The sequence below is a fragment of the Ascaphus truei genome, chromosome 18 (assembly GCF_040206685.1).
Source record: "Ascaphus truei isolate aAscTru1 chromosome 18, aAscTru1.hap1, whole genome shotgun sequence".
Lineage (NCBI taxonomy): Eukaryota > Metazoa > Chordata > Amphibia > Anura > Ascaphidae > Ascaphus > Ascaphus truei.
Window position 1 is genome coordinate 30,010,312 of NC_134500.1, and position 22,055 is coordinate 30,032,366.

General features: G+C 54.9%; 1 protein-coding gene across 1 annotated transcript in view; it reads left to right on the plus strand.

Annotated features, from left to right (window-relative positions):
• CD276 (CD276 molecule) overlaps nt 1-21,250 on the plus strand; it is a 37,053-nt gene extending 15,803 nt beyond the window's left edge. Inside the window, exons 3-7 of the mRNA XM_075576160.1 lie at nt 4,818-5,168; nt 7,386-7,682; nt 13,604-13,744; nt 14,647-14,685; nt 20,958-21,250. Of these exons, the coding sequence (XP_075432275.1) occupies nt 4,818-5,168; nt 7,386-7,682; nt 13,604-13,744; nt 14,647-14,685; nt 20,958-21,235 (1,106 nt within the window). The 3' untranslated portion in view covers nt 21,236-21,250. The remainder of the gene's footprint in view (nt 1-4,817; nt 5,169-7,385; nt 7,683-13,603; nt 13,745-14,646; nt 14,686-20,957) is intronic.
• Nucleotides 21,251-22,055: the final 805 nt, after the last annotated feature.

Genomic DNA, 22,055 nt, shown 5'->3' on the forward strand with positions numbered 1-22,055 from the left:
GCTCTCCTTCACCCCCGCTCTCCTTCCCCCCTGCTCTCCTTCACCCCCGCTCTCCTTCCCCCCCGCTCTCCTTCCCCCCCCCGCTCTCCTTCCCCCCCCGCTCTCCTTCCCCCCCCGCTCTCCTTCCCCCCCCGCTCTCCTTCCCCCCCCGCTCTCCTTCCCCCCCCGCTCTCCTTCCCCCCCCCGCTCTCCATCCCCCCCCGCTCTCCTTCCCCCCCGCTCTCCTTCCCCCCCCGCTCTCCTTCCCCCCCCCGCTCTCCTTCCCCCCCCGCTCTCCTTCCCCCCCCCGCTCTCCTTCCCCCCCCGCTCTCCTTCCCCCCCCCGCTCTCCTTCCCCCCCCCGCTCTCCTTCCCCCCCCGCTCTCCTTCCCCCCCCCGCTCTCCTTTCCCCCCCCGCTCTCCATCCCCCCCCCGCTCTCCTTCCCCCCCCCGCTCTCCTTCCCCCCCCGCTCTCCTTCCCCCCCCCGCTCTCCTTCCCCCCCCGCTCTCCTTCCCCCCCCCGCTCTCCTTCCCCCCCGCTCTCCTTCCCCCCCCGCTCTCCTTCCCCCCCCGCTCTCCTTCCCCCCCCGCTCTCCTTCCCCCCCCGCTCTCCTTCCCCCCCGCTCTCCTTCCCCCCCGCTCTCCTTCCCCCCCGCTCTCCTTCCCCCCCCCGCTCTCCTTCCCCCCCGCTCTCCTTCCCGCCCCCGCTCTCCTTCCCCCCCCGCTCTCCTTCCCCCCCGCTCTCCTTCCCCCCCGCTCTCCTTTCCCCCCCGCTCTCCTTCCCCCCCGCTCTCCTTCCCCCCGCTCTCCTTCCCCCCCCCCCCCGCTCTCCTTCCCCCCCCCCCCGCTCTCCTTCCCCCCCGCTCTCCTTCCCCCCCGCTCTCCTTCCCCCCCCGCTCTCCTTCCCCCCCCCCGCTCTCCTTTCCCCCCCGCTCTCCTTCCCCCCCCCCCGCTCTCCTTCCCCCCCCTTGCTCTCCTTCCCCCCCCGCTCTCCTTCCCACCCGCTCTCCTTCCCCCCGCTCTCCTTCCCCCCCGCCCCTCTCCTTTCCCCCCCCGCCCCTCTCCTTTCCCCGCCCCCCGCCCCTCTCCTTTCCCACTCCCCGCCCCTCTCCTTTCCCCCCCCGCGCCCCTCTCCTTTCCCTCCCCCCTCCTCTCCTTTCCCCCCAGCCCCTCTCCTCCCCCCCCAGCCCCTGTCCTTCCCCCCCCAGCCCCTCTCCTTCCCCCCCAGCCCCTCTCCTCCCCCCCCAGCCCCTCTCCTTCCCCCCCCAGCCCCTCTCCTTCCCCCCCAGCCCCTCTCCTCCCCCCCCCTGCCCCTCTCCTCCCCCCCTGTCCCTCTCCTTTCCCCCCCCGCCGCTCTCCTTTCCCCCCCCGCCGCTCTCCTTTCCCCCCCCGCCGCTCTCCTTTCCCCTCCCCGCCGCTCGCCTTTCCCCCCCGCCGCTCTCCTTCCCCCCACCGCTTTCCTTCCCCCCCCCCACCGCTCTCCTTCCCCCCCGCTCTCCTTCCCCCCCTCCCCCGCTCTCCTTTCCCCCCCCGCTCTCCTTCCCCCCCTCCCCCGCTCTCCTTTCCCCCCCGCTCTCCTTCCCCCCGCTCTAATTCCCCCCCCGCTCTCCTTCCCCCCGCTCTCCTTCACCCCCGCTCTCCTTCCCCCCCCGCTCTCCTTCCCCCCCGCTCTCCTTCCCCCCCGCTCTCCTTCCCCCCCCGCTCTCCTTCCCCCCCCTCTCCTTCCCCCCCCCGCTCTCCTTCCCCCCCCCACTCTCCTTCCTCCCCCCGCTCTCCTTCCCCCCCGCTCTCCTTCCCCCCCCGCTCTCCTTCCCCCCCCGCTCTCCTTCCCCCCCCCCCGCTCTCCTTCCCCCCCGCTCTCCTTCCCCCCCCGCTCTCCTTCCCCCCCCCCGCTCTCCTTCCCCCCCCCCCCCCGCTCTCCTTCCCCCCCGCTCTCCTTCCCCCCCCCCGCTCTCCTTCCCCCCCCCGCTCTCCTTCCCCCCCCCGCTCTCCTTCCCCCCCGCTCTCCTTCCCCCCGCTCTCCTTCCCCCCCCCTGCTCTCCTTCCCCCCCGCTCTCCTTCCCCCCCCGCTCTCCTTCCCCCCCGCTCTCCTTCCCCCCCCGCTCTCCTTCCCCCCCGCTCTCCTTCCCCCCGCTCTCCTTCCCCCCGCTCTCCTTCCCCCCCACGCTCTCCTTCCCCCCCCCCGCTCTCCTTCCCCCCCGCTCTCCTTCTCCCCCCCGCTCTCCTTCCCCGCCACCGCTCTCCTTTCCCCCCCCGCCGCTCTCCTTCCCCCCCCCCCGCCACTCCCCTTTCCCCCCGCCGCTCTCCTTTCCCCCCCCGCTCTCCTTCCCCTCCCGCTCTCCTTCCCCTCCCGCTCTCCTTCCCCTCCCGCTCTCCTTCCCCCCGCTCTCCTTCCCCCCCGCTCTACTTCCCCCCCCGCTCTCCTCCCCCCCCCGCTCTCCTTCCCCCCCTGCTCTCCTTCCCCCCCCGCTCTCCTCCCCCCCCGCTCTCCTTCCCCCCCTGCTCTCCTTCCCCCCCACTCTCCTTCCCTCCCAACCCCGCTCTCCTTCCCTCCCCCCCCCGCTCTCCTTCCACCCCGCTCTCCTTCCCCCCGCCGCTCTCCTTTCCCCCCCCCGCTCTCCTTCCCCTCCCGCTCTCCTTCCCCCCCGCTCTCCTTCCCCTCCCGCTCTCCTTCCCCCCCGCTCTCCTTCCCCCCCGCTCTCCTTCCCTCCCGCTCTCCTTCCCCCCCGCTCTCCTTCCCCCCCGCTCTCCTTCCCCCCCGCTCTCCTCCCCCCCCGCTCTACTTCCCCCCCTGCTCTCCTTCCCCCCCCGCTCTCCTTCCCCCCCCCGCTCTCCTTCCCCCCCGCTCTCCTTCCCCCCCCCCGCTCTCCTTCCCCCCCTGCTCTCCTTCCCCCCCGCTCTCCTTCCTCCCAACCCCGCTCTCCTTCCCTCCCCCCCCCGCTCTCCTTCCACCCCGCTCTCCTTCCCCCCCCCCGCTCTCCTTCCCTCCCAACCCCGCTCTCCTTCCCCCCCCCCCGCCGCTCTCCTTCCCCCCCCCCCCCGCCGCTCTCCTTCCCCCCCCCCGCCGCTCTCCTTCCCCCCCCCGCCGCTCTCCTTTTTCCCCGCCGCTCTCCTTGCCCCCGCCGCTCTCCTTTCCCCCCCCGCCGCTCTCCTTTCCCCCCCCGCTCTCCTCTTTCCCCCCCCGCCGCTCTCCTCTTTCCCCCCCCGCCGCTCTCCTCTTTCCCCACCCCCCGCTCTCCTTTCCCCCCCGCCGCTCTCCTCTTTCCCCCCCGCCGCTCTCCTCTTTCCCCCCCCGCCGCTCTCCTCTTCCCCCCCCCGCCGCTCTCCTCTTCCCCCCCCCGCCCCTCTCCTTTCCCCCCCGCCCCTCTCCTATCCCCCCCCGCCGCTCTCCTTTCCCCCCCCACCCCTCTCCTTTCCCCCCCCACCCCTCTCCTTTCCCCCCGCCCCTCTCCTTTCCCCCCCGCCCCTCTCCTTTCCCCCCCCGCCCCTCTCCTTTCCCCCCCCGCCCCTCTCCTTTCCCCCCCCGCCCCTCTCCTTTCCCCCCCCCGCCCCTCTCCTTTCCCCCCCGCCCTTCTCCTTTCCCCCCCCGCCCCTCTCCTTTCCCCCCCCGCCCCTCTCCTTTCCCCCCGCCCCTCTCCTTTCCCCCCCCGCCCCTCTCCTTTCCCCCCCCGCCCCTCTCCTTTCCCCCCCACCCCTCTCCTTTCCCCCCCGCCCCTCTCCTTCCCCCCCCGCCCCTCTCCTTCCCCCCCCGCCCCTCTCCTTTCCCCCCCTCCTTTCCCCCCGCCCCTCTCCTTTCCCACCCGCCCCCCTCTCCTTTTTCCCCCCGCCCCTTTCCTTTCCCCCCCCGCCCCTTTCCTTTCCCCCCCCGCCCCTTTCCTTTCCCCCGCCCCTCTCCTTTCTCCCCCCCGTGCCCCTCTCCTTTCTCTCCCTCCGTGCCCCTCTCCTTTCTCCCCCCCGCACCCCTCTCCTTTCCCTCCCCCCCTCTCCTTCCCCCCCCCCCAGCCCCTCTCCTTCCACCCCCCAGCCCCTCTCCTTCCCCCCCCCAGCCCCTCTCCTCCCCCCCCCAACCCCTCTCCTCCCCCCCCCCGGCCCCTCTCCTCCCCCCCCCTGCCCCTCTCCTCCCCCCCGTCCCTCTCCTTCCCCCCCCCGCCCCTCTCCTTTCCCCCCCCGCCCTTCTCCTTTCCCCCCGCCCTTCTCCTTTCCCCCCCCGCCCCTCTCCTTTCCCCCCCCGCCCCTCTTCCTTTCCCCCCCCGCCCCTCTCCTTTCCCCCCCCGCCCCTCTCCTTTCCCCCCCCGCCCCTCTCCTTTCCCCCCACCCCTCTCCTTTCCCCCCCCGCCCCTCTCCTTCCCCCCCCGCCCCTCTCCTTCCCCCCCGCCCCTCTCCTTTCCCCCCCTCCTTTCCCCCCCGCCCCTCTCCTTTCCCACCCGCCCCCCTCTCCTTTTTCCCCCCCGCCCCTTTCCTTTCCCCCCCCGCCCCTTTCCTTTCCCCCCCGCCCCTCTCCTTTCTCCCCCCCGTGCCCCTCTCCTTTCTCTCCCCCCGTGCCCCTCTCCTTTCTCCCCCCCGCACCCCTCTCCTTTCCCTCCCCCCCTCTCCTTCCCCCCCCAGCCCCTCTCCTTCCACCCCCCAGCCCCTCTCCTTCCCCCCCCCAGCCCCTCTCCTCCCCCCCCCAACCCCTCTCCTCCCCCCCCCCCGGCCCCTCTCCTCCCCCCCCCCTGCCCCTCTCCTCCCCCCCTGTCCCTCTCCTTCCCCCCCCGCCCCTCTCCTTTCCCCCCCCCGCCGCTTTCCCCCCCCTCCCGCCGCTCGCTCTCTGTCTCACAATCCCTCCCCCTTGCACCCCAGATGCCATTGTCCTGCACGTCCCTGACATCCCTGTGATCGGCCTGCTGGATCAGGATGTCGCCCTGCCCTGCTCGTTCTCCCCCCCTGCCGACTTCACCCTGCAGAATCTCAGCGTGATCTGGCAGCTGACAGACACCCAGCAGCAGGTGTATAGATTCTCCGAGGGACGGGAGCAGCTGGAGAGCCAGGGCCCCGACTTCAGGAACCGCACCCGGCTCTTCCAGAGCGAACTGCCCTGGGGCAACATCTCCCTGCTTCTCCGGGGGGTTCGCCTGTCTGACGAGGGCACCTACACCTGCTTTGTGAGCATGGGGAACTACAGCCGGGCAGCTATCAGCCTGCAGGTGGCAGGTGAGCCCAGGAGCTGACAATCTAATTCTGTATTTATCTATACCATTGAGCCCGGCAGCTGACTATTGTGTATCTATCTATCTCTATCATCCACCATCAGCCCTGGTCTCCCCACTGCTGGATGAAGCCTCCCCAATGATCTCCCAGGTACTACGGTTACAGCCGCTCTTCTCCACGTCGCTCCAACACATTTTCTCATCTCATCCTCCCATCTCTCTTTTTGGTCGTCATCTTGATCTTTCAATCTCTCTTGAATCCAGTCGAGTGCCGTCTCTGTCCAACGACGGTCATTTCTTCTTGCGATATGTCCGGCCCACCGCCATTTTAATTTCTTCCCTCTTGTGAGCATGTCACAGACTTTTGTTTGGTTTTGAACCCATTCATTCTTTTTCCTGTCTCTTTGGGTAGTACCCAGCATGCATCTCTCCATACTTGGAGTTGTCTGCAGCTTCTGAATTCGCATTTAGGGCAGTTATATACTGTCTGCGGCCGTGCGCATGCGCGTGCACACGCCACACACGTTTTGTGTGTATACTGTGCGCGAGTGAGGTAGTGTGTGTGTTTAAATACATTTTCAAATAAATAAATGAATCCTTTAATCATTTTTTTTAATAACATTGTACACACACACACACACACACACACACACACTCACACTTACATTTTCAGCGGCGGTAGCGGAACAAATTCTTTCTTTTCTTCATCCTCTCCCCTGTCGGCCGGTTCCACTCTCCCTGCCGTGCGCGCGCGGCACCATTATAGAATGGCTGACTAACCTCAGCCAACTAAAAGTGCCGGCCACGCGCTGGCGTAGCGCACGCACTATAGAAACGGCCTTAGGGACCAAGTTTCCCATCCATACGTGAGCACAAGCAGAACACAAGTTTCTTCTTGAGGCGCAGTGGGACTTGGGATTGCTGCACTGCTCTGCATATTCAGTCTTGGGACTTGGGACTTGGATTGCTGCACTGCTTGTCGTCTCCTCAGTAACGGGGGTTCTCTCTCTTTTTCCGGTCATGTTGTTGTTAGCGATTCCTCTATTTTGTTTATTTCTGCGTTTCAACCTCAATCTTCAGAAACGTTTGTTCAAGTGTCCCCATGAATTTCGAGCATGCCGATTTGTACGTTCTAGTTAATTTCTCTGCGGTTATTCTCAAGGTTATTGATGTAGATTTTTTTTTCTTTTTAATCCGTTTGCTTCTGTCCATCTTTGCATTCAGACGATCGGATGATCTTGAGGTGACAATTTCCTTAGTTCAGTTGGTTGATTTCATGGTAGACGTCCGCTCTTCATTGTCTGTGTGACTTGATGTTGGAGCGCACAGTTGGATTATTTGTTTAACCTCCGGGGGTCCTTAGCACCCTCTGCCATAATGCCTTCATCCTGAATCCTGTCACGCCCAGGGACCGTCCAGCCCCCTGGAGAATGAGGGCCATGGATTTTTGGTGCGTTCCATATTTGGGGGCTGAGACCTTACTTGCCATACCGGCCTTATTTGCACGTTGGCACGTATCTGTCCCACGGTAGCAGGGTATATAGCTCAATCTTTCATAGCATGGTTACATTTACCAGCACAGGCGCCGCTATACATCTTCCTGAACAAGCAGTGCCACCTTCCTGCCACTGAGACGGGCACTCTAGGTCTTTAGAAAAACATACAAAAAGTGTATTTCGAACAGGTCAATGTTTCGGCTCCCAGCATCTCGAAGTGCCTCTTCTCACCAACTTGGATTACCATTATTTTTGCACCTTGCATTGAGGCAGCTCTCTTTCTATTTCAGTGGTGTGCCGCTGTACTTGGCGCGCGTATATTTCATATTTGTGGGGTTAGTGGGCTGGCCATATCGCAAGAAGAAATAACCATTGTTGGACAAAGATGGAACTCGACTGGATTCCAAGAGAGATTAAAAGACCAAGATGCCGTCCCAAAGTAAGATGGGAAGATGGGATGAGGGAATATGTGGGAGAAGAGAGGCTGTAACCACAGGACTTGGGGGATCATTGGGGAGGCTTCATCCAGCAGTGGGGAGACACAGGCCGAAGATGATACAGTATATATCATTACAGCCCAAGAGCTGATAATTTAATGTGTGTGTGTGTGTGTGTGTGTGTATATTTCACACACCACTGAGCATAGGAGCTGACACTCCAATGTGTGTATAGATACATAAAGTGAAATGCAGAACCAACATGGATTTCCTCTGTGTGACCTCCAGCTCCCTTCTCCAAACCCACCCTACACCTGGAGCCCAGCGAGGGTCTGAAGCCGGGCGACCGGGTGACAGTGACGTGTCACACCTTCCGGGGTTACCCCGAGGCGGAGTTGCTGTGGCAGGATGGGGAGGGACGCAACCTGACGCAGAACGTCACCACGTCACTGGTGGCCAGCGAGGAGGGGCTGTACCATGTGCAGAGCGCCATCAGCGTCATCCTCGAGACCAGCAACACGTACACCTGTCTGGTGCACAATCCCGTGCTGCAGGAGGTGACACACGCGTCCCTCACCATCACAGGTCAGTGTGTGTGTGTGTGTGACACGCGCGTCACAGGTCAGTGTGTGTGTCTGACACACGCGTCCCTCACCATCACAAGTCAGTGTGTGTGTGTGTGTCTGACACGCGTCCCTCACCATCACAGGTCAGTATGTGTGTGTGTGTCTGACACACACGTCCCTCACCTCACAGGTCAGTGTGTGTGTGTGTGTGTGTGACACGCGCGTCACAGGTCAGTGTGTGTGTCTGACACACGCGTCCCTCACCATCACAGGTCAGTATGTAATACAAGAAATTCCAAAAAGCACTACTAATGTATAAAATATCCAGTAGTATAATTATTTCACCAATTAATAGAGAAGCCTAATTAGTCCAAATCAGCGTGGGTGCTTCATCCTCTAGAGTACTCCCAAACGCTCATGTGAATCGAAGACACGAAAACTGCAGAAATGAGAAGAACACAAACACACACCCCTCTATGGTGGAGATTATCTTAATAAGGCAAAAAAACACAAATAAAACCTGGGGATAAATGCCACTCGCGTTCTGTGGGGCTGCATTCGGGACTCGCGCGCACTTGTCCTGGTACTTCCGGATCGTACTCCGTTCTCACCTGAGTGCAGGAGGAGGGACTACAGGGGTTTCGGGCTGACCACAGGCTAACTACAGAGCAAACCACTGACCCAAACGCCTGTCCTCTATTCGCCCTACGCGTTTCAAAAGCTCTGTACTTCATCAGGGATGGGTGCCATTCACCCATTAACCCAGAGGTGTCCTTTATATAGCAGCTCATATTAAATACCTCATTTATAATAACTCATTAAATATACATCAATAAAGGGATCAACATCAGAGAATACAATACATATACTGAAGGTAATAACATTCTAAGTGATCATATTAAAATGTAATACATATATCAATCCATTAATTGCCTATAAGAGGCAGCTGACTGATGTATTACTAAATGCCGAGTCTGAGTGCTGAATGCACCACAGAGTGTGAGTGCTGAATGTACCACAGAGTGTGAGTGCTGAATGCACCACAGAGTGTGAGTGCTGAATGCACCACAGAGTGTGAGTGCTGAATGCACCACAGAGTGTGAGTGCTGAATGCACCACAGAGTGTGAGTGCTGAATGCACCACAGAGTGTGAGTGCTGAATGCACCACAGAGTGTGAGTGCTGAATGCACCACAGAGTGTGAGTGCTGAATGCACCACAGAGTGTGAGTGCTGAATGCACCACAGAGTGTGAGTGCTGAATGCACCACAGTGTGTGAGTGGGATTTATCCCAAGTATTTTTTGTGTTTTTTTTGCCTTTTAAAATCTGCTCCATAGAGGGGTGTGTGTTTGTGCTCTTCTCATTTCTGCAGGTTTTTTTTCTACAGGTCAGGATGTGTGTGACACGCGTGTACCTCACCATCACAGGTCAGGATGTGTGTGACACGCATGTACCTCACCATCACAGGTCGGGATGTGTGTGACACGCATGTACCTCACCATCACAGGTCAGGATGTCTGTGACACGCGTGTACCTCACCATCACAGGTCGGTGTGTGTGTGTGTGTGACACGCGCGTCCCTCACGATCACAGGTCGGTGTGTGTGCGACGCGCGTCCCTCATCACAGGTCGATGTGTGTGTGACACGCACGTCCCTCACCATCACAGGTCTGTGTGTGTAACACGCGCGTCCCTCACGATCACAGGTCTGTGTGTGTGACACGCGCGTCCCTAACGATCACAGGTCGGTGTGTGTGTGACACGCACGTCCCTCTCCATCACAGGTCTGTGTGTGTAACACTCGCGTCCCTCACCATCACAGGTCGGTGTGTGTGAGTGTGTGTGTGAGACATACCCGTCCCTCATCATCACAGGTCGGTGTGTGTGTGACATGCGCATCCCTCACCATCACAGGTTAGTATGTGACACGTGTGTCCCTCACCATCACAGGTCGGTGTGTGTGACACGCACGTCCCTCACCATCACAGGTCGGTGTGTGTGACACGTGCGTCCCTCACCATCACAGGTCGGTGTGTGTGTGTGACACGCGCGTCCCTCACCGTCACAGGTCAGTGTGTGTGTCTGACACGTGCGTCCCTCACAGTCACGTGTGTGTGTGTGTGTGTCTATCATGCACGACCCTCACAGGTCAGTGTGTGTGTGCAAAAGGAAGAAAGTGCACAGCAAAAATGTAAATTCTAGGGATTTAAGTAAAAATCAAATGGTGCAATGTAACAAACGAAATAATGAGATCCCAAATACCTAAATCAGAAAGTCAATGTGAAATATACACATTAAACAAGTGCGCAGTGACATGTACAAAACCTTATACGTGAAAGGAGAACGTCTGCAGCTGTTAGTTAGAGATGGGTCAACATCTCTCAAATGCTCGAGGAAAGTGACGACAAAAAAACGCACACAACGCTCATAGCGAAGTAAAATTAGGTGTAATACAAGTGATCATAGAAAGGGTAAGTATTATGCAATCATGAGTAGTTCTTTTACACATTTCATGTTACAAGACATGGGTTACCACACTGGAAAAAGCGGGATTCGCCGCCTGGTCTCTCCTGGAGCGTGTTGGAATAAGGCTGGTTTCCTCACGTTAGGTGGCACCACACAAGAGGGCACGATGAATCCTCCGTGACGTATACAGGAACCAGTCTCCTTGGCGGTGTGTTCCGCGGGTGGGTCTTGGTATTATAATAGAAACAGCTTTCCAGGATCGAGCCCCATGCACAGCAGTGTTATTTGCAGAGATACACGGCGTCACCAGGGATCGTGACCATGAGGTTTCTGTCGGGAGATCGCAGTAAACCAGCTGCAGTCATGTATATCGCCACACAATTGCGGCTATACAGGATATGTCAAAAAGCCAATAATGAGCCGCACGTCGGTACTTGGGGCTAAAGGAGTCAGAAGCATATAATATATTATAATCTGTAAAAATCCTACGCGTTTCGTAGTTCACCAACTACTTCATCAGGGAACAATATTATACAGAGCGCTCAAAGGGAATTTAAAACCACCAGTCTGCGGATTGGTCGAACAGAGGGTGTGTGCGGCCAATCCGGACTGAGAAGGGGGTTTGGCACAGCTACTGTGGTGATTATAGCCGGCCCACTTAAAAATAACGTTTCATGAAAAAAATACAAACATAAAAGCAACGCAACATAATGCAGAAATATGAGCTGCAATGAGAAAAATAAACATATGATATGAGATATATATATTTCTCTAACGCCCACACCACGTTGTAGTCTCTTCTAGTCCCAATTTAAGGCAGGAAACACTATTTCTCTATTGGGTTTATTTACAGGGATTAAATCATAAACCAACAGGCTCGCCGTCCCTTTAAGACAAGATGAAACATAAAAAGAACACCTATTCCCTTTTGGGAAAACTAACTACACCGTTTTTTTCGCCCTCACTAACTGGATGGCCAGCTAAGCTGTTTCCCACCCCAAAAACATGCCCTGTCATATGCAACAATCTACACAGTCTCTGCGCACATCAATAAAGGTTTTTTTCCTGATCTGTTTGTAGCAGATGTCCCCGCCTCAGCATCGCCTTGCGTCCTTTCCTTCTAGGAGAACTCGGCCCCACGTGAGCTCCGAGAAACTCTCCTCTGTAGGTCCACTGTCAAGGGCTGTGCCAGCCTTCCTTCTTTAGCTGGGGAGCACTTCTCTGTGCCCGCTTCTCTGGGGAAAACAGTCTCACGCTCTGTGACTCTCAGCATTGTCTCTCTGGCAGCATGGCAGCTCTGTGTTTTCCTTAAACACTTCCTTGTGTATAAACACTCAAGGAGTCCATTCTGATTAATTGCCGCAAGAGCACCTGGAGGCTGGGACTGCTGAGGACCGTGTGATCTGTGCTGCGTCACACGCCGGAGCGCACGGCAAGGAGGATGATAACACAGGACTTCCAATGCACAGCTCCTGCAACCCACAAACAGCACTAAAGACCCAGCTACCAAGAGCTTAACCTTTTTAAAACTGCCTGTAACAACCTTACAAAGTGTGTGTAGTATGTGTTTATGTTAACAATAACATTCTTTGACAATTTTTGGTCTGCACTATGTCTTTTTACATTGAGGTACATACACGTCAACATCCTGGAGCACACCAGTGTCGTCGCCGGTATAGCCTGGGGATCCAACAGCCATTACTGCATTAAAGAGGCACACAACAGCCAGTGGTTGTAATTGCTTTATTACTTCCTATCTCTTGTAAGTGAGCATACATACATATGAGCCAAGCTTCTGTATACAGGGTACACTATTACTGGTTTTTCTTTCTGGGTTGATCCTGCTCCTGGATTTTGGAGGAGATTTGCTGTATTAAAGTCCTCACCGGAGGTTTTTGAGCAACTTTCACCCAGCATCTATCATTCACATACAGTTGCTTTTATTCCACTTTATTCACGTATATAGATTAGTGTGGGAGCACCGTCCAATCTTTTTGGTGTGAGGGATCAGAGAAAGACAAAGCAGAAAACACCAAGAATGATCTAAATGGCTGGCTGTATACTATTGATATAGACACAATATGATGGTGTATTGTGAGAATAATAGTGTGTGTGTGTGTGTGTGTGTGTGTGTGTGTGTACATATTTTATACACACACACTCAATCCATAACAAATATGAACGATGACTACTAAAAGTTCCGCTAGGGAACCTAGGATAGGGCGAGGCAAAAAAAAAGACTAGATCTCAAAATGATGCTAAGATTGAACACAAAGGTGTGATTCAACATACAGTATCACTTGACCAATAAACAGAAAAATCGCAAAAAGATGGGGTACCACATAAACCCACAAGATTCCATATGGAGAGATACTGAGATGGCCAAACCATGAGGATACGAGATAAAAAGGACTCGAGGAAAGGGACTCATATACATGAGAAAGATACAGAGGTAATAGACCAAACTGTATTACAGAACACTGATACACCACCATATTGTGTCTATATCAATCTAGATGTGACACGCGCCCCTCACCATCACAGGTCAGTATGTGTGTGACACGCGTCCCTCACCATCGCAGGTCAGTATGTGTGACACGCGTATCCCTCACCATCACAGGTCAGTATGTGTGTGACACGCGTCCCTCACCATCACGTCAGTGTGTGTGACACGCGTATCCCTCACCATCACAGGTCAGTATGTGTGTGACGCGCCCCTCACCATCACAGGTCAGTATGTGTGTGACACGCGTCCCTCACCATCACGTCAGTGTGTGTGACACGCGTATCCCTCACCATCACAGGTCAGTATGTGTGTGACGCGCCCCTCACCATCACAGGTCAGTATGTGTGTGACACGCGTCCCTCACCATCACGTCAGTGTGTGTGACACGCGTATCCCTCACCATCGCAGGTCAGTATGTGTGTGACACGCGCCCCTCACCATCACAGGTCAGTATGTGTGTGACGCGCGTCTCTCACCATCGCAGGTCAGTATGTGTGCGACACGCGTATCCCTCACCATCGCAGGTCAGTATGTGTGTGACACGCGTATCCCTCACCATCGCAGGTCAGTATGTGTGTGACACGCGTATCCCTCACCATCGCAGGTCAGTATGTGTGTGACACGCGTATCCCTCACCATCGCAGGTCAGTATGTGTGTGACACGCGTATCCCTCACCATCGCAGGTCAGTATGTGTGTGACCCGCGCCCCTCACCATCGCAGGTCAGTATGTGTGTGACCCGCGCCCCTCACCATCGCAGGTCAGTATGTGTGTGACCCGCGCCCCTCACCATCATATGTCAGTATGTGTGACACACGCGTCCCTCACCATCACAGGTCAGTATGTGTGTGACACGCGTGTCCCTCACCATCACAGGTTTGTGTGTGTGACGCGCGTCCCTCGTTGTGTGTCATGCACGTACCTCGCCGTCAGTGTGTGTGTGACACTCCCTATCCCCTGTCTCTCAGGCCAGCACCTCTCCTTCCCGCCGGTGGCCTTGTGGGTGACCGTGGGACTTTCTGTGTGTCTCGTGGGCCTCCTCGTGGCTTTCGCCTGCGTGTGCAGAAAGAAACTCAAACAGACGTGTGAGGAGGAGCAGGAGGAAGCAGGTACCTGGGGGGGAGCCTGGCACTGCTGCTGGGCACGAGGGGTTACCAATGCCCGGAGGGGAGCCTGGCACTGCTGCTGGGCATGAGGGGTTACCGGTTCCCGGGGGGGGGAGCCTGGCACTGCTGCTGGGCACGAGGGGTTACCAATGCCCGGAGGGGAGCCTGGCACTGCTGCTGGGCACGAGGGGTTACCAGTGCACAGTGGGGGGGGGAGCCTGGCACTGCTGCTGGGCACGAGGGGTTACCAATGCCCGGAGGGGAGCCTGGCACTGCTGCTGGGCACGAGGGGTTACCAGTGCACAGTGGGGGGGGGAGCCTGGCACTGCTGCTGGGTACGAGGGGTTACCGGTGCCCGGGGGGGAGCCTGGCACTGCTGCTGGGCACGAGGGGTTACCAGTGCACAGTGGGGGGGGGGAGCCTGGCACTGCTGCTGGGTACGAGGGGTTACCGGTGCCCGGGGGGGGGGAGCCTGGCACTGCTGCTGGGAACAAGGGGTTACCAGTGCACAGTGGGGGGGAGCCTGGCACTGCTGCTGGGCACGAGGGGTTACCAGTGCACAGTGGGGGGGAGCCTGGCACTGCTGCTGGGCACGAGGGGTTACCAGTGCACAGTGGGGGGGGGGGAGCCTGGCACTGCTGCTGGGTACGAGGGGTTACCGGTGCCCGGGGGGGAGCCTGGCACTGCTGCTGGGAACGAGGGGTTACCAGTGCACAGTGGGGGGGAGCCTGGCACTGCTTGCTGCTGGGTACGAGGGGTTACTGGTGCCCGGGGGGGAGCCTGGCACTGCTGCTGGGCATGAGGGGTTACCAGTGCCTGCGGGGGGGGGGGGGGGCAGCCTGGCACTTGCTGGGCACGAGGGGTTAAAGAGTAATTGGCACCTCATGGTTACTTTCTTCCCCCAGGGAATGAAGAACAGGAAGAGAATGGAGATTTAAAGACAGGTAATCACACTCAGATACTGCTCTCCCACTTCAGAGGACAGCCTTAACCACCAAACTGCTGCTCCCTGGTATGAACGTGAGATATAAAGAGATCCGTCACACGGGGGATGTGGAGCGACCCTCACTCGCTCTCACTCACTGCCCTCGCCCTCACACTCTTGCAGTCACCCTCATTCACACTCTCTCAAGCGCTCTCTCTCCAACACTTGCGTTCGCTCTCCCAAACGCTCGCTCTCTCTCAAACGCTCTCTCCCAAACGCTCTCTCTCTCTCAAACGCTCTCTCCCAAACGCTCGCTCTCTTTCAAACGCTCGCTCTTCTTTTTTTGTAACTTATTTTTTATTTACATAGGGAAAGGGATACAGAAATAGAAAGGGGGGGGGGAGGGGGATAGGTACCACAAATATAACACAGGTATCAAAAACCAAGAATATAACGACGCTAGACAACCATAACTCCACACAGTACACAGAGTAACCAACGCTCTGAGAGAAAATACAGCCCTCGGTCCTCAGTAACTCAAACTTTCACATATTCCCCCTATAGTACCAGGGACCCCAAACTTTTTGAAATGTTCTTGAGTGTCACGATGGACCCGGCTTATTACGCCTTTTAATTACCGGGATCATTGATTGAGCAAGCAGAGAGAGATAAAAATAAATTGCGTTTATTCACCTAATGAACGCACACAACTATGTTACACAAAAATACATTAAAAAGACACATTTACTTTGGAAACTGGGATAAAAAAAACTAATCTTTCCTAATTGCAAACACACAGCAAAATATTCCAGGCCACTTTTCATTCCTGTGGCCTCTTGCTGGTGAATTCCGGTCACTTATCCTCTGAGAAATGTAGACGATTTACTCAAGAGGTGGAACTTCTCCAATGGGACTGAATCTCAGGTGAATCGCACAAGATGGAACTGATGGACACATGAAATACTTAGATGGATCTCTTAGAACTGATGCATCTTGAGCGGGGTTCAAATCTGTGATGGTGATAAAACTCCTCTTCACCCCCACCCCGTCCTTCTTGATGTTACAGCAGAGAACAACTTCCCCATGGCCTGCACCAGCTTATAATACCACCTGGCCAAACCCCCTTTGCTCAGTGACAGAATATCTGGTTCTAGTCAAAGAATCCCCTTTGAAGCTCTAACTTTTGTATACATCCTGGAGGGCCTCTCCCCAGGGTCCCTTATAAGCCAGGCCTTCGTTTATGCTTAATTGCCCCCTGGAATGGTGGGTCATAAATTAGCCTCATTCCTGGCACACATTAGAAAAATACTTTTAAACATTGAAAAAACACTGAAAACCCTGCTCAGCTTCATAACCTTAGCGTGAGCACCTTCCTGAACCCCTACTCTAGGCTCAGGATACTTGGGCATGTACAGTATGTGGGTACCACTGCTATACTGGGGAGCCCCTTGCTATACTAAGGACTCCGTGTATACCTGCAGATATCCTTTAACCCCTTCATACCCATTTTTACCTTTTCCTGCTCTGTGCTGAAGCAGGACGTCCCAGCACCTCTGGAAACGGTAAAACACAACGGCAATTGTCTCATATTTTGCACACAGTCACAGTAATGCATACACAATGCCCGGGCCCAAGAGCTGACACTCTAAGACCCCAAAACACGGGTCAGGGGTAACCAAGTGGGCTTGACCTTTATTATAAGACTGGCTCTCCCTTCCCCCGCCACATTGAGTAATGTCTCACATAAGATATTAGTCTTTCCATAGATTGCACCTCATTTACTCTCGAGATAATCTCTCTCCTGGAGGGGGGGTTGGGACTTTTCCCAGGCCCCTGCGATTGCACGTCTCGCCGCGGTCAGAATGTGTAACATTAATTTAGATATATTTTGGTCTAAATTATCTAGCGGCTTACCCAGGACCATTATAAGCGTGTCTAGGGGGATTCTTATCCCAATAGATTCTCGTAACAAATTCTGCACTATTCCCCCCAAATCTCTGTATTTTGAGACAAAACCACCATATGGGCCATATCCCCGACGCCACCGCAACCTCCAGCAAAGAGTCGTCATCCCTGGATAAATCTGCCTCAACCTCTGAGGCGTCAGATACCACCTGAACATAACTTTATAGATATCTAAAGAGAATATTGTGCATAATGATGTATTCGTTGCATTGACCCAAATATCTTGCCAATCTTCCCAAGAAATCTCTACCTGAAAATCATGGGCCCATTGGTCCATATAACGGTGTGTGCAGGCAGCCTTAAATTCCCGAGGAATAAAAACTTGGTACAATGTTGAGATAAGACCCCACTGATAGTTTCTTTTTCTACATAATTCTTCCAATACAGAACACTCTGGGAAAGACCCAGCCGGAGACAGCTGCCTAAGATAACGGGAAAGTTGTAAAAATCTGAACACCTCAGCGCCCGTGAAAGAGTATTTCTGACAAAAATCGCTGAAATGGAACAATTTACCTTTCAATAGCATATCCCCCACATCTCTAACATTTGTAGTCTTCCATAAATCAAAAGTACCAGTAAACCAACCCGGACCAAAGTCAGCGTTGTCAAAAATAGGTCTACATCTCGAGGGAGCTGAAAATAGTTGATAATAAATTTTGACCATATGCCTAATTTTAAGAGAGAATTTTATTACCGCCGAATCCAAAATGTCTAGTCTAGAACATTTTGGTGGCTTATTGTTTCACAGAAGGGCCGGGAGAGCCACGGAGCTATTAAATATATTTCCTAAATCTACCCACCTATATTGATTTTCCTGAGAATGCCAAAAAAATTATCTGTTTCAAATTGGAAGCTAAATAACGGGACACTCCGAACTCCGTTGAAGTACTCCTCCATGCTGATTCCTCCAAACCTCTTAACCTCGAAACTCCAACCTATTTTTATAAACAGCATTTGGGAAACAGGAAAATGCCTTCGGTTCAAATAACAGCGTAAACCTCTTACTGTACATTAAATATTTCCGCTCTGCCTATAGGGTTCACAGCTTGAAACAATAATAACGGGGAGTATAGTTTAAGACCTTAGAAAAATTAGTAATATCGAAAGGATCAGATTGTCACGGTTGTGCTCGCCACAAACTCGGGTCGGACCGCGTGGCTGAGGTAGGGTTGTAAAAGCACCGACCTTAAACCTCGCAGGCTGATCCGGATTGCGCAGTTCATAGTCGTACGTAGCAAGATCAGGAGAGGAGAAGACAGCATCGTCGTTGGGCAAGCCAAGGTCAGGACAGGAGACATCAGGGTAAACGTTGTTCAAGCAGGAGTTCGGCAACAGGTAGTCAGGGGGGCCCCGTTTCAGCTTATGAGCGCGGGGTATGACTCTGCGCGTGCGGCGACCATGACCCATGGTACTGGTCTCAGGAGGTGATAGGCAGACCAGAGTAGCACACCGCCTAGCTGCACGGTTAAACCAATGCGACGGCGCAAGAGTCCTGAGCGGGCTAGGGAATCCTATGTAGCAGCGCAGGAACCAGGACACGGCCTCTCTAGATTAGGGAAAGAGTAGGCCCCAGGAACCAGGAAGCTGTAGATACACAGGGAAACCTCCGCTTCAGTGCAGGAATCCAGGAGACTGAAGGACGCAGGGGCGAAACCTCCGCTTCAGTGCAGGAATCCAGGAGGCTGAAGGACGCAGGGACGAAACCTCTGCTTCAGCACAGGAGAACAGGAAGCTGACGGACGCAGGGACGAAACCTCTGCTTCAGCACAGGAGAACAGGAAGCTGAAGGACGCAAGGGAAACCTCCGCTTCAGCACAAGAGAACAAGCAAGAGCTTGTGGCAGAACAGTTGGTGACATCCGGTAAGGGCTATGCTCGGCAAGGAGCATTATGGGGAAGCAGTACTTAAAGGCCAGCGGGCCAATCCCCAGCGGGGGTGTGAAGGTACTGCTCCAATGAGTGAATGCAAGTCTAGGTTGCAATGATAACAGTAGGAAGGATCCGAAGATTCCAGCGGTGCACAGCTTGTAGAGATGAGAGACCAGCAAGGTGTAGATTAAAAATGAAATTTTATTGAAAAAACATATGGTATGGGGGACACACTCTGACGCGTTTCGGACCTGCGTGGTCCTTAATCATAGAGCTCTATGATTAAGGACCACGCAGGTCCGAAACGCGTCAGAGTGTGTCCCCCATACCATATGTTTTTTCAATAAAATTTCATTTTTAATCTACACCTTGCGGGTCTCTCATCTCTACAAGCTGTGCACCGCTGGAATCTTCGGATCCTTCCTACTGTTATATTGCACACCGAGCGTGGATGCACGCACAGGAGAACAGCCATATGTGAGTATTGTATGTCTCCCTTCATTGAGACTGGATGACCGGTAACAGTGCGGCAACACAAGGGTCATGTAGGGCGCAATCCTACAAAGTAACGGTACGTTAACCCTCATTCATGTTATTTGTCATATGTGATAGATTCATGTACTAAGCACTGGGTCCAATACCTAAAAAGTTATGGTTATAGGCTGACTCCACAACAAAATAAGGATTTTTATTATCTACTGAAGTTCTGAACGAGATTGAGCACTGTTTTTGGGACTCTTGCCCCATAACTACATAGGTTGCAATGATAGGCTGCACAGCTGCAGTAGATACCAGAGGGAGTGTGTATAGCTTTGGTGAGTGAATCCAGGCTACAGCAAACATCAGGAGAGCTGTTCCAGAACTGCACCGGTCTGCAAGGTAAGGCAACCAGTAAACCGCGGAGCGGATTCCTGACACAGATTAACCACAAAAATTTTACAAAAATAACTTTTGAGTCTGAAGGAAAGTCATCTTTCTCTTAGGTTTCTTGGTCTCCAACTTGATCCAAGGGGACATCAGGAGGACAGCGAGAATATCAAACACCGCCGGGGAAAAAAGTTCGCCGCAGATCATAAACTCTGAGCCGCCAACCTCGTCCACCATCTAATCCGACTTTAGCCGTAGTGACAGACCCGTTGCTCCGTCAGGTCGGGTGGGCGATATCGGGAGCTTCTGGATGATCCCCTTTTTCACTCCTCTGTGAAGCTTCCGGTGGTCTCTCGGGCCTCGGGGAACGCTGCGGTTTCGCGGACTGCTGGCCGTGTATACCACGGGCTCCTAGGAAATTCTCCGCCTCTTCCGGGAATCTTAACGAAAATTGCTTCCCATCTTTGTTTACGACTAATCGGCATAGGAAAGCCCATCTATAGCGGATCTCGTTATCTCTGAGGACCGCTGTGACTGGACGGAGGCTTCATCTTCTTGAGATTGTAGATCTGGAAAGATCTTGGAAAATCTGGATCCTAGAGTCTTCAAAGTCCACATTCTTGATTCCTGCAGCCTCTCATTATTTTCTCCTTAGTGGTACTATAGTGTAGTTTGGCTATTGCGTCCCTACATTTCCAAAGGTCCGCAAATCATGGACCTAAGGCTCGGTGTGCTCTCTCCATATCCAGGTCATTTGTTAGAAGCGACGGAACTATTTGGGTAAATAGTTTTGTTAGATAGAGTTGTAACTCACCCGGATTAACTGCTTCCGGGATATTTCTTAGTTTTTGCCTCCTTTCCCGATTTTCCAAATTGTCGACGGTGTCATTCAGGTTCCTGATTTTGTCGTTAAGTCTGAATAGCTCGTCTTCCATTGAGCCCTGACTCTGCAGGGATTCTTTGAGTTTATTTTCCAGCTGCACTGTTCGTTCTGTCAGGGAAGTCAGAGCTGCCTTACGTTCAGCAACAGCCTTATCAAGAGCCACTTGAAAGACACCCTGCATCTCTTTAAGCAAGTCTTTTAAAGCCTTTGGGGTGATTTGGGAATTTTCTTCTGTCTCTTGTTCTGTGTCAATAAAGTTTCCCCCTTGTTGTTGTGGCTGATCCTGTTGTTCCAGTGCACTCGCGTGCACCATCTTGGATTTCGGGAACCGGAGAGGCTCTTTTCAAGAGGTCACGGGACACTGTGTGGTTCGGTGGCTTCTTATCTTTTTTAGGGGGAGGCATCCCTTTAGGTTCCGCTGGCGGGGGTGGTCTTTTCAAGAAATCTCAGCCAATTTGGAGGGCTAAATCATCTGCGATCGTAGCGGAGTCCATGGAGCTGCTTCAGAGTGCTCCCCCCCCCCCACCCTCTCTCTTAAACCCTCGCTCTCTCTCTAGTGCTCGCTCTATCAAGAGCACGCTCTCTCAAGCACTCTCTCAAGCGCTCGCTCTCTCAAGTGCTCGCTCGCTCTCAAACGTTCCGCTCTCTCAAGCGCTTTCTCTCAAGCGCGCTCTCTCACACTAACACTAACACCCTTTGTTTTTGCAGCCATGCAGCCTCTGAAAACCAGTTCTCCTGAAGAAGGTGAGACCTCCCTGCCTGTCCTGTCTGCAGCTGCACTACTTCCTGTCTGCAGCTGCACTACTTCCTGTCTGCAGCTGCACTACTTCCTGTCTGCAGCTGCACTACTTCCTGTCCCTGCTGTCCTGTCTCGAGCTGCACTACTTGCTGTCTGCAGCTACACTACTTCCTGTCCTGTCTCGAGCTGCACTACTTTCTGTCTTTACCCTTCCTGTCTGCATAGGGTGACCAGATTACAAAAGTAAAAACCGGGACACATTAAAAAAAAATTTTATAAAACAAATGATATCACCAACTGCGCCCCTTCTCCTTTATGTCTCTCTGCCCCGCTCTGTCCCCCCTTCTCTCACACACACCCCTTTCTCTCTCCCTCCCCCCATATCCCTCTATTCTCGTTCTCCCCACCCCTACATTCTCATTCCACCATTCCCAGTCTCTCTCTCCCCCCATTCGCTCTTTCCCCCCATTCTCTCTCTCCCCCTCCCCCCATTCTCTCTTTCTCCCCCTCCCCCCATTCTCTCTCTTTCCCCCTCCCCCATTCTCTCTCTTTCCCCCTCCATTCTCTCTCCCTCCCCTCATTCTCTTTCTCTCTCCCCCCATTCTCTCTCCCAATTCTCTCTCCCCTCCCTCTCCTCTCCCTCTACCCTCCCCTCCCTCTCCCATTCTGTGTCTCTCCTAGATTTTCTGTCTCTCTCCCCCCATTCTCTGTCTCTCTCTCTCTCTCTCTCCCCCCCATTCTCTGTGCCTTTCCCCCCCATTCTCTGTCTCTCTCCCCTCCATTCTGTCTCTCTTTCTCCCCCAATTCTTTGTCTCTCTCTCTCCCCCCATTCTTTCTCTCTCTCTCCCCCATTCTCTGTCTATCTCTCCTCTCCCCCATTCTCTGTGTCTCTCCTCCATTTTCTGTTTCTCTCTCCCCCATTCTCTGTCTCTCTCTCTCTCCCCTCCATTCTCTATCTCTCTCCTCCATTCTCTGTCTCAATCCCCCCATTCTCTGTGTCTTCCCCAATTCTCTGTGTCTTCCCCCATTCTCTGTGTCTCCCCCCCATTCTCTCTCCCCCCCATTCT